Consider the following 19,677-nt stretch of genomic DNA (forward strand, 5'->3'; position numbering starts at 1 on the left):
AAGGAAGGTAAGATAGTGCCATTGCATAAGGGTGGTAACAGACTGGAAGTGTCTAATTATAGGCCAGTCTGTGTGTCATCAGTAGTTGTTAAGATCTTGGAGAAAGTAGTGAGGGACCGTGTACAGCATTGGGCAGATGAGGGTAATGTTATCTGTGAGAATCAACATGGATTTGTGAAAGGACGCTCTTGTTTTAGCAATATGCTAGCCTTTTATAATAAAGTTACAAGAGCATTAGATGAGGGAAAGGCATATACTGCAATTTTCTTAGACTTGGCGAAGGCATTTGACAGGGTGTCACATGATAAGCTGATATTTAAGTTGCAGCACATGGGTCTGGATGTCAGATTGGTCAACTGGATTCAGGATTGGCTGTCTGATAGGTATCAGAGAGTTGTGTATGGTGGAGCAGTTTCCAGGAGGCAGAGGGTTACAAGTGGGGTCCCACAGGGCTCAGTACTAGGACCTATATTGTTTAACCTTTATATCAATGACATAGCCAGTGGATTGCAGGGGGATATTCAGTTGTTTGCGGATTATGCGAAGCTTGGAAGGATTATTAGTAATAGTGCAGATGTGGTAGCCCTGCAAGAGGATTTAAATAAGCTAGATAGATGGGCAAATGAATGGGGGTTTCAGTTTAATGCAGCAAAATGTAAGGTCTTGAGGTTTGGGAAACATCGATGGGATGCTGCATACTCTATGGGAGGAGTTATACTGGAGGAAGTAGGGGAGACAAGAGATCTGGGGTTGATGATTGATAGAAACCTGAAGTTTAGGGGACATATTGCAAAGGTGGTGAAGGTAACACAGAGGATTGCTGCTATTATGAGAAGGACACTGACCTGCAGAGATAAGAGGGTTATCATTCCGTTGTATAAGTCTCTGATCAGACCACACTTGGACTATTGTTCTCAGATTTGGTCCCCAGGATTTGAAGGGGATAAATTAACTGTGGAAAGGATACAAAGACGGATGACAAAGATGGTTTCAGGACTGTACAAGGATAGTTATGAGGATCGTCTGAGAGAATGTGGACTGCAGAGTTTGGTGGATAGAAGAAGGAGAGGTGATATGATTGAGACTTTTAAACTGTTGAGAGGTGGTTACAGGGTCGACACTGGGGAGTTCTTTCGCTTGGTTGATCAGCGGGAAGGAGTGATGACAAGAGGCCATCCCTGGAAGTTACGAAAGGAAACTGTGAGCAAGAGGGTAAGGAGTGGTTTCTTTGTGTGGAGGGTGGTTGAGCCGTGGAATGCATTGCCTGATGGAGTGGTGGGAGCGAGAACGGTCAGTGGGTTTAAGGAGTGGTATGATAAACTTTGTGTTTCTCAGGGGGGGACTTCCCCTCGATGAGTCTTGACAGACTTTATGTCTTAGAAAGGACCTCCCTCGATGAGTCTTTTTACTCCTTGGAGGCCTGAATAATAATAATAAAATAATAATAATAATAATAATAAGAGTTGGCAACCTGCTAGGTAAAATAAATCTTCCCTATAACAAAATTTAAAAAATTCCCATATTTTCATAATATACATAAAGCCATAAAATATAATTTAGATAACGAAATCCTTCAGCATTACAGTGTGGTCTACTGCTTCACCTACTAACCAAACTGCAATGCCATTTATATTAGATCCACAACTAGATCTTTGAATTCATACTTATACAAACATTTTTGCAACTATTCCCCATCCCTGTGTTGGATTCTGATTATGTAGAGATTAGAGTAATTATTATTTGCTTCAGAATCCAACGTGATCTTCCATCACAAAGGCTAGACTTGTAAATATTATTTAACGTAAACAACTTATTTTACAATTTAATATTCATATAACTACTTTAATTTTGTTTAATATCTAATTATTTAATCAAAAATATATGTATTAATAATGAAAAGACTGTATTAAATATTATTAAGCTATTTTAATTATTACTCTAGTAGTAAGACTTATACGTTGGTTGGACATAACTGGTAATTAATTTACGGAATTAACAACGCATATAAAGTAAATTAATTAAAGATAACTTTAATGAATCACTTCTATATTTCGGCAATGTCACATTGCCATCTTGAGGAACATAAAGATATGGTATGTGCACTAAGGAACTAACAAAGCAAATGAAGAAGAAAATAAGAACTAATTTTGTTCCTAAAGTCCTAATGGTGCCCTCTTGCAGGCTAATTTGGTAGTCTTGGCAGTTGGGCTGAAGTTCTCAAAATGAAAGTCTCCCAAATTTGGGGCAGTTTCATGCACCCAAATTTGTTGAGGTTAGGAACGTTTTTTAGAGCTGCTGAAGATTCTTTGCCTATTTCTCAGCCCTATTTCAGTCCACAATGAACTCAGGCTATTTCGTTTGGCAAGGAAAGTTCTACAAACAGATAGAGGGGACAGCCATGGGTTCACCACTTTCCCCACCCTTGGCCAATTTCTTTATGGAGACATTTGAAGAGAAAGCCTTAAACTCCGCCCTACAAAAACCCACTATTTGGCTTTGTTATGTGGATGATGTGTTTGCTATTTGGCCACATGGCTCAGATACACTCCACTCCTTCCTAACACACTTAAACAACCAACATCCCAGAGTCCAGTTCACCTTAGAAAAAGAGGAAAACAACACCCTCCCCTTCCTAGACACTTTAATCACCCGCCAGCTTGATGGATCTTTGGTTTTCTCTGTTTACAGAAAACCCACCCACACTGGCAGATACATTCACCAGCAATCCCCCCCCCCCACAACAATATGGGGTGATAAAAACACTATATAACAGGGCAAAATTAATCTGCTCAGATGACAAGGCCCTGACTATGGAACTAAACCACATCCTCAACACTTTCTTAGCCAATGGCTGCAACCCCAAAAAAATCCAAAAAATACTAAAACCTGTAAACCACAACCCCTCTCCCCCCCTCCACAATAAAGACTACACCAAGTCTATCACTATCCCCTACATCCAGGGCACCTCTGAAAAAATAACTAATATCCTCAAAAAATATGACCTTACTTCCTGTTAGGTCATATTTTTTGACCAACCACTTCCCCTAGACCTACCTGGTGTATACCAGGTCCCTTGCAGCTGCAAATTGTCCTACTTTGGCCAAACAGGCAGAACAACAAATATCAGGATTTCAGAACACCAAGACTACATCCGGTTTCACCAGTACAGCCGCTCTGGGCTGGCAGACCATGCCTTAGATACCCACCATAAAATTCGTTGGAAGAAGACAAAAATAATCCATCGCAGCAAGTTTAAATACGAAAGATTATTCAAAGAATCTTCAGCAGCTCTAAGAAACGTTCCTAACCTCAACAAATTTGGGTGCATGAAACTGCCCCAAATTTGGGAGACTTTCATTTTGAGAACTTCAGCCCAACTGCCAAGACTACCAATTTAGCCCGCAAGAGGGCACCATTGGGACTTTAGGAACAAAATTAGTTCTTATTTTCTTCCTCATTTGCTTTGTTAGTTCCTTAGTGCACATACCATATCTTTATGTTCCTGAAGATGGCAATGTGACATTGCCGAAATATAGAAGTGATTCATTAAAGTTATCTTTAATTAATTTACTTTATATGCGTTGTTAATTCCGTAATTTAATTATTACTATAATTAAAATAGCTTATCAAGTATTTTAATTAAAATTAAAATACTTGATAATTTAACTGCACATTAATTGAAATATAAATATTCTTTATTTATTCCTATTTGTAGAAGTTTAGCATTATGCAATACCTCAGTTTTATTATGTTTTGTTTGGTTGTCATGGAAACGTATGTAAGTGAGCGAGCACGTTTTTGGAACACCATGTGAGGAGAAGGTTTATTGAAAAGAGTTTTAAAAAGAAATCACGAGAATAATTTAGGCAGAAAGAACAGATATATAAGCGATAAACGCTGAAATTATTAATTAATTAGAAGATTAGATAGACAGAGAAAGAGAAAGGAGAGGATTGGCATTAGGTTGGAATCGGAGCAGTCGGCATTAGGGAATCACAGTGTGATAATAGCGAGTCGGCAAGTCACTCAAGCAGCTAATAAAGTCTACTAGTCGAGAGGCGGTTAGCTAATAAATTGTAGAATAACAAATATAGCTACGGAAAACAGCTGAGTGACTACTAAATAGACTAGCGATATTTGAGTTGAGATTCAATTTCAGGGCCGACCTTTCAAGGACATACAGAACCTTGAAGCAAAGCACAGAATTATAGCGAATAGTAGAGGCTGTAAAGTTGAAGTTTACCGTTAGCTCTGTTTAGAATTATAGTGCCTAAAGAATTAATTGAATGCCGGAGGAATGAACAACTGTGCATATAAAATCTCAGGTTAAGAATTATTGTGTATTGCCTTAATTCATGAGTGATCAGTAGCGTTTCATGCAAGAACATCTGATTATATGTATTGTGCCCGTGAATTAATTCAGTTAATGCTTAAAAGATTTAATTTAATGAGTGCCTTTATTGTTAAAAGTGTGTACAGTTATAAAAAGTAGTTATGTGTAAGTTGATGAAGAAGGAAGATTATCGGTAAGATTATTCCAACCATTAATATTCCTATACAGAGAAGTGTGCGAGTTTCATCCTAGAATTTCCCTATACTAACAGTAACTATTATAGAGAATTAACTGAAGTGTAAATTTAAAAGTGTTTGCTTGTGAAGAGGTGTTACTGCAATTTATATTATATTTTGGAACTTAAGGAACTGTGAGAAGATTGTATTAGAGATGACAAATTTACCATTGTCTGAGTTTGTATGACAGTATTATCAGAAAGGCTGAAGTGTTTATAATATCTTAATTAGTGATTTGATCTTAAGTGTAAAATTTGTAATTTTAAAATTAAATGTTTGTTTTTGTTAATGAAAAGTTGTATTTTGCCTGAATCTCTTTTACTGCACCATTCATAAAATATTCGAACCAAAGTGGGAAAATAAAGTAAGTTAAATATACTCGGCCAGTATATAAAATAACAACATATAATGGAAAGGTGGTTAAGAGTTGGTTTATCATCAATTCTTGAACTAATTCAGACATAAAGTGGTGCAGTCTTTAAATATAAATTTTCTTTATGCTTGAATTAGAAATCAACTTGCAACCTATCGACTAGTTAAGAACATTGGAATAACCTTATATCAGATCCAAAGTATAGATTGAGAAGAAGTAGGATCCAACACCTGACAACTTTTGCAAAAAAAAAAAATAATAATAATAATAAATAAATAAATAAAAATTGATCAAATCTATAAACCTGCAACCACAGAAATAGCTACACATGCATTTGAACTTAACCACATCCCCCAAATAGACACTGTAAGCATTCTTGATTTTCAAAAAAAAAAAAAAAAAGCAAAATTAAATTAAGAATATCTGAAGGCATAGCAATAAAGACACATTGCAACATTGTAAATGTCTATTGCCTGAACATGATCTCCAAGGTTTGGCAGCTTCATATGCACAAGAAACTTTCTATCAATAAAAAAAACATTGCAGATCATTGATACAGCCGATATATACAATGCACGTTACTAACCTTCCAGTTTTCTGAAAATGGCAATACTGACAATACATTTCTCCCTTTTATTTGTGTTTCATTTTAACAGCATTTTAAAAACTGTATACATTAAGTCTTAAAATATATCATCTTTACTTTGTTTACACATTCAACCTCACTTTTAAAATTATTTTACATTTTTTTAGCTATTTTAATTTCCATCTTGTAATCCTTGCTATATTTATTTATTGTTGTTATAATATATTCATTACTACCAATATTCCATGGTTTTGTATATTTTCAATTTCAATGTTTATTTCATATTTTAACAAACCTTCAAATATATCTCAAATCCAGAGGAAAGCATTAAATTCCAAAGATTTGCTGTTACCAGAAGAGTTTAATACCACAAAGATATAAGATATCACACTATTATTATCATTCATGTATTTTTTTCTGATATTTATAATTTAAAGTAATTGTCAAAAACAGTCCACCAATGGTGGCCAGTGAAAATTTGAAGTGGAGGTGCTACATTATACAAAATAAAAAAAAAATAATTTTTTTTCCCTAATCAGTAACCAATTTATTAATAAATAAATTTACATATTAAAAAATTGCTTTATTAAAAATATTTCACCCTCACCATGAACACACACCAATAAAAAGTTTCGTATCTCACAGAAATAACACATGCATGAATACAATTTATCTGTAGCAACACTGCTCAAATGAGCAGTGTCAGAGTCACTTGTTACGTGCAATGACAAGTGCAAACGAATATCGGCGAGTCTAGCTGCAATTGGCTGAACGCAATAATTCCAACACTGCGTTAGATCACAATGCATTTGTTTCGTGTAACGATAACTGAAAAAATTTTCAATAGTGACACTCATCATAATTCAGCCTTGTATCCATAATAAATAAATAATTATATGTTATTTTAACAGAATAAAATAAGATTTACAAAAAATAGTTCACCCTCACTGTGAATATGCACCAATAATAAAAGTTTCCTATCTCACAGAAATATAACACCCACAAGCATACAATTTATCTGTAGCGATATTGCTCAAACAAGCAGTGTTAGATTTACTTGTTACGTGCAAATGAATATCGACGAGTCTAGCTGCAATTGGCCAAACGTGATAATCCCGATACTGCGTAATTTTCAAATTTTTACTGCGTAATCTAAAGCATTAATCGAACAATTCCATTACTGACCATTCAATCAATGTTGAAACATAATCTGTAACCTTTAACATGTTGTATTGCATTTATATAATGTTGTAAGCATTGTTATTATTTATAAACACAAACAAAACTTAATTTTTTCATTTTTTCCTTGGGGGTGCTGCAGTGTTTATGTATAAGCTGCCACTGCAGTCCACTATTATAGGGAGCACCAAACTCATAAAAGCTTTATCATTTCAAACTTAAGAGCAAAGGAGCTACAGGCTCAGATATACTACAAAATTAATAATTATAAAGAGAGTTCATCCTCAGTGATACTCCTCATTATACACAGGAATGTGGAGTATCACTTAGGATGAGCTCTCAAAATTTGGAAACTTGAAGACAGTATCATTTTTGTAAGATTCAGTTTGTGGATATGGGCCTCAATTTTCTTTATAGCCTTTTAAAAGCAAAAAAACTTGTCTAGAACTTTAGTTTTCTTCCAAAGAAATACTATGCCTAGTGGACAAAGCATGGCTGGAAAAACCAGACTTATCAAACTTATGACCTTGACTAATGACATAGAATATAAACTTGATGTCGTTCTAGTCAAATCTGAGATGAATAACCTATATGCTCAGAATAACAAAATGGCCACATGAACACAAGTCTATAAACTCCAGGATGAGAAAGTGGAGGATATTTACCTATTGGAGTAATGGTCCCTCTAATTTCTGCATGCATGGAAAAATATTATGCACAAGTTTCCAGTCTCAGACTATGTATGCAAGTAGCTCATGCTCACACTTAAAATTGGTGACATCTTTGTGAAAAGATGTTTATCTTGTATATTTCATGCTAAGATTATTTCTCTAAGAGCAACCTAAATGCTAAACATTGTTCTTTCAGTGTGAATATGAGCTCAAGAAGAGGATCATTCATGTTTAATAGAAAGTGAAATTTTTGAAAAGAAGCTGTTTAACTATCGTAAAAACTCTTTGGGCTAAGTCTAAAAAAATTTCTGTAGATGGCATATTTTTCAGTTGATAATTCCACAGCAATAGAAGTAATCTGATGATTAATAAGAAATATTTTTTTTTAGCTTCATGGATCTGAATAATTAAAAGTGAAGCCTTGCACATGTAAGTGTGCTAGTAGAGAATGAAAAACTTAATTTTCCATTAACTTGGAATTACTTGTGTTCTCATTCAATGTTTTAAAGATTTTATTTACATATTTAGCTCTCTTCACCAATTCTTTTCTTAAAACAGATGTTTTTTCTATAAATATGCTCTCTGTGGAGGATGCAAAAACTACAAAAAAACAGAGATAAGCAGAAGACATAAATGTTAAGTTTAATTACACATTAATAATGCCTACATAAAGAAAATACAGGTAACTTTCATTCTACACACAGGGAATTGTGTTCTTGTGAACTGCACATGTATCAAATATGCAATAAAACAGGAGGCTTATAACATGGAATACTTATTTATTATTACTACATATCACCAAGGAGTCCAAAAACTCATTGAGGGAGGGCACCTAATCTAAATTCTCTGTCTCCACCAACTACAGCGAACCGCATCATCTACACCACCACCACTACTAGTATTTTCACAATCACAAACATTCTTGCCCACAGTGGAAATGCTAACCACTTGACCAACCAGGCTGACAAAGATCCCAAACAAGCAAGATTCTGATTTTTTCAGGTTAATTTAATCAAAAATGCACCTTTCTAAGGCATAAGAGTAATAAATAAAATATTCAATATGCATCAAACAAGTATCAGTTCTTCATTTTCAAGATTAACACACAGTGACCACATCTTAATAACATTTTTTAGCTGGCATGCTTAAGCTGAATACTCATAGGAGGTAAGGCTGCTTTTTTCAAGAATCTCTCAATGGAAACCTCACTTGCAGTTTTCAGATTCTGATTGTAAATGCCCTTATAACATTTAAGGATGTTTTCAATCAACCTTTTCACTTTAGAATTCACATGATCAGAGTCATGTTCTTCAAAGAGCCATATCACAGTCTATCAGCTTAAAAGCTTGATTTACAGATAAAGACAATGGCACATAAAGCAATAGTAGCACAAAATGGACACCACTGTGTCACTATTGCCTTATTGGTCTATGTGCCACAAACCAATAGACTTAACAGGCAAACTGTTCAAATTATACTATAATTTGTGTCGTGATTTCATCAATTTCCTTGTTAAACTTAAAATTTATTCATTTAAAATAGAAAATTTTCATGTGTAGTAAGTTACTTCAAGTGGAAACTTTGTTTTCTTACACTTGGATAAAGGATGAAACCAACAATATGATTTCTTGGCACTTTAATTTATAGTATAACCAAGTGAAAAAACTTTCAATATCGATAACAAAAGCAACTCCAATTCATCTAGAACAGGGATTCTCAACCAATGGTACATGTACCACTGGTGGTATGTGAGCCACTGCCTTACTGGTACATCTAATATCTTGAATAAAATATAGTGGTATGCCACTGGAAAAGGTTGAGAATCCCTGATCTAGAAGAACGTGAAGATTATATTCTATTTCAGGAGTCTAAGTCTGGTTTATCCAGCCATGTTTTGCTGGCCTGGTTGGCCAAGTGGATAAGGTATCTGCTCTCTAGCTAAAAGAGCTGTGGGTTCGAATCCTGCCATGGGCATGGATGTTTGCGATTGTCTGTGGAAATACCAGTGGTGGTTGGCAGTAGATGGCATTGGTGTAGTTGCATTAAGCTGGTGATTGAATGGTGGAGACAGAGCTGCAGAGCAGATGCCCTCCCTCGATGAGTCCTTGGACTCCCTGGAGGTGTCAAATAATAATAATAATAATCTATTTTACACAAGTTATTTTTTACTTGAAAGACTATATAAAGAAAGTTGTAAAGCCCATATCCATAGACCAAATCTCAACAAGAATTGCAGCTGTCTTAAACTCTTTGAATTTTGAAATGAAAGCCTTCCTAAGTAATACTCCTCACATTCCTGTGTCTAAACTTTCTTTGAATTTAATTATAGATGGAATTATCATCTTGCAGTTAATATCATATCTTGTCATATGCACTTGATTTCAAGTGTTATTCTAATTTATCGCTTTTTCATATATATGCACTGACAATATCTATGAAAATTATCTGATAATTTCGTATGTATTTTAAAGAAATATTTGCCTTATGCAAGTGCTGTTATTCTGTAGTTAATCTTACCATTATCTTCTATTTATATTTCTATTTTTCACACTATTGTAACCTATGAATAGCTTAATGAGAACATAGTAGTATTATCTAGATGGATTCTGTATGAATAGCTGAGGTAGTTGGTATATGTATTTATTAATATTCTCCGTGGTGAACTTAACAGGCAAACTGGATTGCAGGAGATTATGTTTCACATTACAAATGTTTCACAATACAAATTATAGTGATTTCATCAATTTTCCTTGTTAAATTTAAAATGTAGCAATAGAAAATTGTGCTGTTAAATTACCTTAGGGAGTAGTTGATCCAATGAGATGTACTAGATATGACACTTCAGAAAAATAAGATATTAGTACTGTCAGAGAATTCTCTTCATTTTTAATCTCATTTGTTCATTTTTCTTTCTGACAACCTTCTTGTTTTAGAAATCCCATTGAAGCACTTGGAGTTAGCAAGTTTTATGGAAAAAGCTTTAAACACTAAAGTGACTTCACTTGGAGTCAAGTTGTGCCAGAAAAAGCCAGTCCAGTATTGTTTTACAACTGATATTTCACATTCACAGAATCATAGTTTTTGCCTCTCTTGCGATGGTAAATCATCAATCCAACAATTATGCATAACACCACAAGACAAGCTACTATTACTCCAATTACAATTGCTACTATGTAGTTGCTATTTTCAGTAGTGAATGAAAGGATATATCCAAAATGTGCAGAGGCAATATTGGATGTTTCACTAGAAGAAAGACCATCAGTGATCTGGATAGCAAAATATAAGTCCGAAGGCTTCATGGAGCTATTTTTGAGAAGTGATTCATCCACTTTTATATCCCAAATGTGTTGTGGACCTGATGATGTAGTTATAAGATTATGAGATAAAACATGCTGATCACTAAGGGGCTGAGTTTCATTAAAATTCTTGATCAGTTTTTCTAATGTATCACTGACTCTGAGATCAATATGGGCACCTAAATAAAGTAAAACATAATTAGAACTGTAAATTCCATATGATTTCCAGTAATATACAATTAATATTCTTTGTTGTTGTTTAACTGAAAATTTAAACTGTCTTCCTTTCTTCCAAGGAACAATCACCTACCTCTGGACTGCCACCACATTGAAGACAAGTTTTTCTTTCTTTCTCTTAAAATTTATTTAGAAGAAAGGAAGGACAGTTTGAATTTTGAATTAAAAAAAAAAAATGTATTTATTTTCAATTTATACCACTTAAAATGAAAGAAATAAATTTTAAGTAATAGAAAACTGAAGTGCATTAAAGGAAAAAATGTTAAAAAAACAATAAATGTTTGCAAATTGATCCCACTAACTTCTGTCACTTCCTCCTCCCCTCAAAAAAAACTGGAGTCTGCATTGGTACCACTTTAATGCTTGGTGGAGTTAGGATAAACAATGCAGTTTACTAATAGTGAAATGGAACCAAGACAAAATGTAACATTAGTAACAGATTATTTACAGGTGGCTGTATATTTGTGGTAATTTCTACAATGTTAGATTGGCAGAAGTTAAATAGCTTTTTTTTTCCTAGAGGAAAATTGTTTTTAATCCTGCAACACAATGATAATGGTTAGGATTATAACGCAAGTTTGCAGCAGGTCGCTGCCACATTCTATTCTCATGTTTTTACAGCTAATCTGAAAGATGACATGAGAATAGAATGTGGCAGTATATTAAAGGGAAAACACACCCTTGACTTGGTTGTTCAACAGAAATAGTCCCATAAGAGTAGAAAGAAGGAAAAATAATTGCACTACATAAGGGAGAATTCAAGTCAGTAGCGTCAAACTATAAGCCAATGTGTATATATTAAGTGTGGTGGTGAATGTGTTAGAGAGGCCAATTAGATAGAATAAAACTCGAACTAATAAAAGTAGAACTCTTTCCAGAGAGCAGCATGGATTTGTTAATGGAAGGTCACACTTTAGTGACTTGGTTACATTTTATAATAGTGACTAGTTTAATGGACAGAGGAAATGCTCATACTGTGATTTATCTGGATTTGCTGAAGCATTTGATTGAGTACTACATGATAAAATACTGTTGAAACTGAGCAGGACTGAGATGGTTGATTGATAGGAACTAGCAAGTTGTGTGTGGAGGTGTGATGTCCCAATGTGATGTGTAGGATGGCACAGAGTTCTGTTTTGGGACCACTGTTGTTTGTACATCATAGCATCAGGGAATAAGGAGAATGAATTTCTTGAGTTCTCAAGGGACAACAATCTTAGGCAGTACATAACAGAGGGCACATGAGGGCTAAGAGTCTTAGATCTGGTTATATCATCATAGGATGTTATTGTGAATGGAGTAACCATGAAGTGATAACCTGGGTGGCAGCCAGTCACATATTTACCTTCTTTATAGAAGAACTTCTATAAAGAAGGTACATATATGGAACTACAAGCCTGGTGATTATGGAAAGCAAATGGGAGCTATAGTGTGGAAAGAGGAGTTGAGTGGGAAGAAGACAGACACTGCTTGGCCACTGATCAAGAGTTATTTAACAGTAGCAATGTCTGAGTGTATTCCAAGGGTAGAAAGGCTAAACAAGATAGGAGTAAAACTGATGAATGAAGAGATTAAAGCACAATATCAGGAAGAAGAAGGCACTGTGGAGGCAACACAAGATGAATGTCGGTAATGATCAGTTGCATGAAGACTACAAAGAGCAGGCAGGAAGGTGACTTGGCTGGTAAAGGCAGCAAAACTGCAGTATGAGAAGAAATTTGCTAATCAAGCTAAGTAAAATCCTAGTGAGTTCTTTCAGCATGTGGCAAGTAGAAGGGAAAATGATTATGGGAAGATGATGCTAGTTGATGACACTGGCAGATTGGTAACCAATGCAGAGAATATAGTATAATTATTCAATGATCAGTTTATCAGTGTATTTTATCCTTGTGAAGGCAACATTAAGAGAAGCTATAGGGTAGAGAATACAGCAAAGGATATACTGATGGTTAATGATTAGGAAGCATATGAGAAATTAAGTAAACTAGATGTTAATAAGGCAATAGGACAGTATATCACTACATCTTGATTGAACCCTATGGAATTAATGGCAACTTTGGCACAATTATTTAACACGAGTCTTGCAACTGGGTGAGTCCCAAAGGAATGGAAAGTGGGGAAAATTGTTCCGCTTCACAAAGGGGGAAGAGATAAGACTAAAAATTGTAGGCTAATCTATGTCTCTGGGATTATTCTTAAGGTATTACAGAAGCTGGTGAAGACTAGGATTCAGAAGTGGATCAATAATAACAGTCTTCTTTATGATGGGTAACATGGGTTTGTTAGGGAATTCATGTTTCAGCAGTTTGCTTACAAGGTGACAAATTCACTCAATAAAACAGATGCATATACAGTGATGTACTTGGATTTTTTTAAAAGTCTTTGATAAACTACCACATGACAAAATAGTAGCTAAACTAAACAGATGGTATTAGATAAACTAGTAGGCTGGATAGCTCATCATCTGTTGGACAGGTATCAGTAGGTTGTGTATGGAGGAGTGGTAACCCAAAAGAGGAAGTTCACTAGCAGAGTGCCACAGGGAATCTGCTTTGAGACCATTATTGTTTAACTTGTATGTTAATGACATTGGGATTGACTTAACTGGAGATGTGCAGCTACCTATTTGCTGATGAGAAATAAAGCAGACATTGTGGCCTTGCAGGAGGGGATCTGAATAGACTATGTGAGTGGGCAAACTGGAGTATTAAGTTTAATCTTGGAAAGTACAGGGTCTTGAAATTTGGTAGGCAAAGTTGAGATGCAAAGTATACAATTAATGGAGAAATTATGAGAAAGGTGGAGGAAATGAGAGATTTGGGAATGATGGTGGGCAGAGACTTGAAAGTTTAGGGGAGTCATATTGCTAAATTTGTAAGAACATCCCAATGGATTATAACAGTAAAGAGGAGGAAACTGACATGTAGCAGAAGAGGTTATGGTTCCCTGTAAAGCTTTGAACAGGCCGCAATTCCTGTGCAAAAAATTTGGTCACCTAGTTTTCAGGAAGATGAGCATGTATTGGAGGAGGTCTAGAGAAAGTTTACTTAGTATCAGGTCAGTCTATGGAATATCATATATGAAGAGAGATTCATGGAAGAAATGAAATTTACAGTCTTGTAAATAGAAGAAGAGGATATATGACTGAGATATATAAGCTGGTGAGGGGTTGTTACCAGATTAATGTGAAGATATTTCATGGAGTAGAGGGAGTAAAGAGTAGAAACAGAGGCCATCCATGGAAGCTGTAAAAGGAAGGTGTGAGCAGGGTAGTGAAAAGCAGGTGCTTTGCATGGAGAGTTATTGGTGAGTGGAATACATTGCCTGAGAGTGTGGCGCATGTGGAACTATGAATGGCTTCAAGGCACAACTCAATGATCTTTTGGCGTGAGAGAGAGTATAGACCGTGATAAGCCCTTTGGCTCCATGGAGGTTAGATATTAATAATAATCATAAAGGATTTAGTTCATGGCATGAAAAAAGCTATTTAGTTGTTTGCTGATAATACTACATTAGGAAGAGCAATATGATGAAGTTCTGATATGTTGTTATTACAAGAGGATTTGATATTGAAAGTTTTTCACTTGGTTATACTATAAATTAAAGATGGCAAGAAATTATATTCTTGGTTTAATCCTTTATACAAGTGTAAGCAAACAAAGTTTGTGCATGAGTAATTTCACAACTGTGGTAGTTGTATATAGAGGCTAATGACTTCACATTAATTGCCTTAATTCTTGTAGATAAACTTATATGTTGGTAACACATAACTGTCAGATTTTAGGGAAAGACAATGTATACACGAATATTAATTAACACTTCCTATATTTTGGTAATGTTATGTTACCATCTTCAGGGATCACAAAATAACGACACGTGCAAGCAGGCACTAACACTAAGCAAATACGGCTGAAGAAAACAACTGAAGTCAGTCCTGGAGTCTTAAAGGTGTTCCCTAGTGGGCTATATTGGATTGTCTTGGCTGTTGGGTTGATGTTATTAAAATGCAAGCTTCCCAAATTTGGGGCAGTATCATGCATCCAAATTTGTTGACATTTGGGAAGTTTTTCAGAGCTGAGGCCGATTCCAGGAATAATCTCTCATATTTATACTTGCTGTGGTGTAGTAAAGTGGCTTTCTTCCAAAGCATGGTTAGCAAGTCCTGATTGGCTGCATTAGTGGAACCAGATATAGTCCTTATGTTCAGATATCCTGATATTAGTTGTCCTGCCTGTCTGGCCATAGTAGGACAGTTTGTAACTGCAGAGAATCTGGTATACTTCAGGTAGGTCTAGGGGAAGTGGATGGTCTTTGGTGGAGCAGATAAGAGATGCAAATTTTTTATATGGTTTGTAACAAGGTGTCAGATAATATTTTTTTAGGATTTTTGTTAGCTTTTTTCAGAAGTACCCTAGATATTAGGAATAGTGATAGATTTAGAGTAATCTCTGTTATGAAGGGGTTGTCGTTAACTGGTTTTAATATTTTTTGGAGGTTGTAGCCATTGGATACAAAAGTATTCAGTAGTTAAGGCATAGTTATCTGCACTGATTAAATTTGCCCTGTTATATAAGGTTTTTATAATCCCATATTGTTGGGAGGGGGGGGTGATTGCTTGTGAATACCTCTCACTCCATATGTAGGTTTTTTGTATATGTATATGTAGGTTTTTTGTAAACAGAGAAAGCCAGGGATCCATCAGGCTGATGTGTAATCAGAGTGTCTAGGAAAGGGAGATTGTTATTGTTTTCTTTTCCAAGGTAAATTGAACCCTGAGGTGTTGATTGTTTAAGTGTGTTAAGAAGTTGCGGAGTGTATCTGGTAAACTCCATAGGATAAATAGCAAACACATCATTTACGTAGCATGGATGATGTGTTCAGCTTGCAAATCTCAACTACCGCTCTACGCAGTAATAAACCTGTCATTCCTTACCCTTGATTGCTTTAGCAATCAGCACACTTGCACTAGACCCCAACTTCACTTTGGCACTGAAAAAGTCTGAAGAAATAATGATACAGGTAGAACGTGGCATCCACAACCTTCCCAACCATATTGCCAACAATATCAGACTGGATGTAGCCGTATTCTTACCCAAGCTAAACCACCAAAAAGCAATCTATCTACAGAAGAATTCAAAGCTCTGCAGGAAATAAAAAACAACAGTAAATACTTCTCGGCCTGTGGAAGTAACTAACAGACTAAAACCTTTTAACTCTAGACTCCCCCACCCCCCAAATATATGGACTACCAAAAATCCATAAGCAGAATGTGCCACTGCACCCCATTGTGGATGGCATTGATTCCCCCACATACAAATTAGCCAAACATTTAACCAAATGTGCTCACACAATATACTAGCAACACACCTTCACACAAAAAAATTCAGCCCACCTTAAAGCCAGTATAGAAAACCAAACCTCTCACTCCAACACACTGACATAATTGTCAGTTTTGATGTCTCCTCCTTATTTACCAATGTCCCACTCAAAGATACCTTACACCTCATCTAAGCAAAATATCCTCCTGATATCTCAGTCCTATTTCAATTCACCATGAACTCATACTCATACCATTTGGTTTGGCAAGGAAAATTCTACATACAGATAGACAAACATACAGGCCAACTTCTTTATGGAGACCTTTGAAGAAAATGCCTTAAACTTGGCCCCACATAAACTCACTGTTTGGCTATGCTGTGTAGATGATGTGTTCGCTATTTGGCCACATGGCATGGATACACTTCACAACTTCTTAACACACTTAAGCAATCAACACCCCAGGATCCAGTTTACCTTGGAAAAGGAAAACAATAACAATCTTCCTTTCCTAGACACTGATTACACACCAGCTTGATGGATCCCTGGTTTTCTCTGTTTACAGGAAACCTACACATACAGGTAGATTCATTCACCAGCAATCACCCCCCCCCTCTCCAACAATATGGGATTATAAAAACCCTATATAACAGAGCAAAATTAATCAGCTCAGATAACTATGCCTTAACTACTGAACTTAACTACACTATATTCTTAAAACCTTCCTAGTCAATGGCTACAACCCTCAAAAAATATTAAAAGCAACATTAACCAATTAACTGCAACCTTCCCCCCCTCCTTCATAACAGATTACTTTAAATCTATCGCCATTCCTTATATCCGGGGTAATTCTGGAAACCTAACAAAAATCCTAAAAAAATATGACCTGACAACTTGTTAAAACCATATAAAAATTTGGAATCTCTTATCACTCCACCAAAGATCAGCCACCTCCCCTACACCCACCTGGAGTATACCAGGTCCCTTGCAGTTGCAAACTGTCCTACTATGGCCAAACAGGCAGGAAAGCTAATATCAGGATATCTGAACATAAGGATTATATCCGGTTCCACAAATACAGCCACTCAGGACTTGCTGACCATGCTTTGGACACCCACCACAAAACACGCTGCAAGAAAGTCACTTTACTACACTGCAGCAAGTATAAATACAAGAGATTATTCCTAGAACATCCTCAGCTCTGAAAAACTTCCCAAACCTCAACAAATTTGGATGCATGAGACTGCCCCAAAATTTGGGAAGCTTGCATTCTAAGAACATCAGCCCAACAGCCAAGACAACCCAATATAGCCCACTAGGGAGCACCTTTAGGATTGACTTAAGTTGTCTTCTTCAGCAGTATTTGCTTAGTGTTAGTGCCTGCTTGCACGTATCATTATTTTGTGATCCCTGAAGATGGTAATGTAACATTACCGAAATATAGGAAGCATTAATTAAAGTTGTTAATTAATATTCTAGAAAAGTTGCTTTTTCCTAAAATCTGGCAGTTATTAATTGCCTTAGTATCCCATAATGCAAAGCATATCCTGTTTTGGACATGCATAATGCTAAGCATTATGGGAAGGGGCCACAATCTAGACTGGTTTCAACCTTTGGGTTATGTTAAAGTGCGAAAATACACCTCTCCAAAAACCAAGTGATTCCAGAAGATCACTAGATCTCATTGAGTGACTAAAGAATCACTCCATGACAGGAAACTGATTGGCTCCACTCAGTTATATGCAAAAGCTCGCAATTAAATAGAGCCTCTCTGTTCTGCCAGGAAGCAAGGAAACTGTAAAGCGAATGAACATTAAGTCAGTGCGAGCGAAACCCAGAAGTGATATGAAGGTCAAAATAATGACATATTTCTCATATAAAAGTGGTGAAAAAGTGTATCACATTATTAAAACAATCTGGATCAGAGACAGATGTTGAAAGTTTTTTCACCTGGTTATACTATAAATTAAAGATGCCAAGAAATTATATTTTTGGTTTAATCCTTTATCTAAGGGTAAAAAAAAGTCTGCATGTGATGCATCTTCATGACTGGGGTGCTTGTATACAGAGGTTACACATTAAATGCCTTAGTATCTCACATAATGCAAATCACCCCCCCCCCCTCTTGCGGAGGTGTATAATGCTAAGCATTATGGAAAGGGCCACTTTCCAGACCAGATTTGGCCTTTATTGAGGTCTAATCAGTAGGAGCAAGATCCAGAAGTGACACCAAAGTTGAAGTAATGCAGAAGATGATCTTGGTATCATCACCTCTGGATATGACTTGAGACCTCAATAAAGGTTGAACCCAGTCAGGGTAGTGGCCCTTCCCACAATGCTTAGCATTATACTCATCTGAAAGGTGGGGTTGCATTATGGGATACTATGCTAATTAATGTGAAGTCATTAGCCACTATATACAAGAACCTCAGTTATGAAGGTACTTCACATGCAATCTAATCTAATCTTGATCTAATCTTGCTTACACAAGATAAGATCAAGAATATAATTTCTTGGCATCTTTAATTTGTAGTATAACTGAGTGAAAAAAATTTCAACATCTACTTCTGATCCAGAGTACTAATAATAAGTTGATACACCTTTTAACTATGTGGACAATATATGTCTTGAACATTATTTCAACCTTGTTATCAACTTGTGGGTCTGACTCTGACTGAACAAAGTCAATAATGTGAATCTTTGAGGTCTGTTTGCCTCCTAGGAAGTAGGGAGCAAAAACCACTACAGAGCACTGCTAAGTAGTGCCACTGCTGAGTTTGTCCTGGAGTGATTCAGGTCAGGAGTGATGAGTTTAGCAGTGATCCTTTAGGGTCACTCAGTGAGATTTAGAGTAATCTTGTAGATCACTCGGAATCTTTGGAGATGTATCCTCCACACTTTAGCATACCTCAATAAAGGTTGAAAACTGGTCTGGGTAGGAAGCTTTTCCCATAATGCTTAGCATTATATATGTCCAAAAGGGAAAGAGTTGTGCTTTCTATAATGGAATAGTAAGACAATTAATGTGAAGTCATTAGCCTCTATATATAGGTATCCCAGCCATAAAGATACTACTTCATATTCTTTGCTTACACTTAGATAAAGGATTAAACCAAAAATACTTGGCATATTTAATTTATGAGAGTATTTGAATATGTTTGTACTTTGGGCTGAAGAATGGGGATGTCACATCAATCTTGCTAAGTTATGAACTTTGAATAGAGAAGATGGAATGATGTTTACCACATTCCATCTTCTTTGACCAAAGTTTAGGAGGTGGAGGATGCAAGTGATCTGGGAATATTAGTGGATAAGGAACTCAAGTTCAGGGGCACACCATGAAAATTGTTACCTAGAAAATTGCATCTATAATATGAATAACATTGACATGTAAAGAAGTGAAGTTCCACTGTATAAGGCACTAATCATTTGTATTTCTATGCACGTATC

General features: G+C 35.8%; 1 protein-coding gene across 3 annotated transcripts in view; it reads right to left on the reverse strand.

Annotated features, from left to right (window-relative positions):
• Positions 1-8,001: 8,001 nt before the first annotated feature.
• LOC150101798 (calcium-activated chloride channel regulator 1-like) overlaps positions 8,002-19,677 on the reverse strand; it is a 146,083-nt gene continuing 134,407 nt past the window's right edge. For all 3 annotated transcript variants that reach the window (XM_090400349.1, XM_090400348.1, XM_090400350.1), the window contains exon 14: positions 8,002-10,853. In XM_090400349.1, the coding sequence (XP_090256475.1) occupies positions 10,423-10,853 (431 nt within the window). In that variant the 3' untranslated portion in view covers positions 8,002-10,422. The remainder of the gene's footprint in view (positions 10,854-19,677) is intronic.

The sequence above is a fragment of the Typopeltis vanoorti genome, chromosome 11 (assembly GCF_054136105.1).
Source record: "Typopeltis vanoorti isolate ZY-2024b chromosome 11, IOZ_Tvanoo_1.0, whole genome shotgun sequence".
Classification (NCBI taxonomy): domain Eukaryota; kingdom Metazoa; phylum Arthropoda; class Arachnida; order Uropygi; family Thelyphonidae; genus Typopeltis; species Typopeltis vanoorti.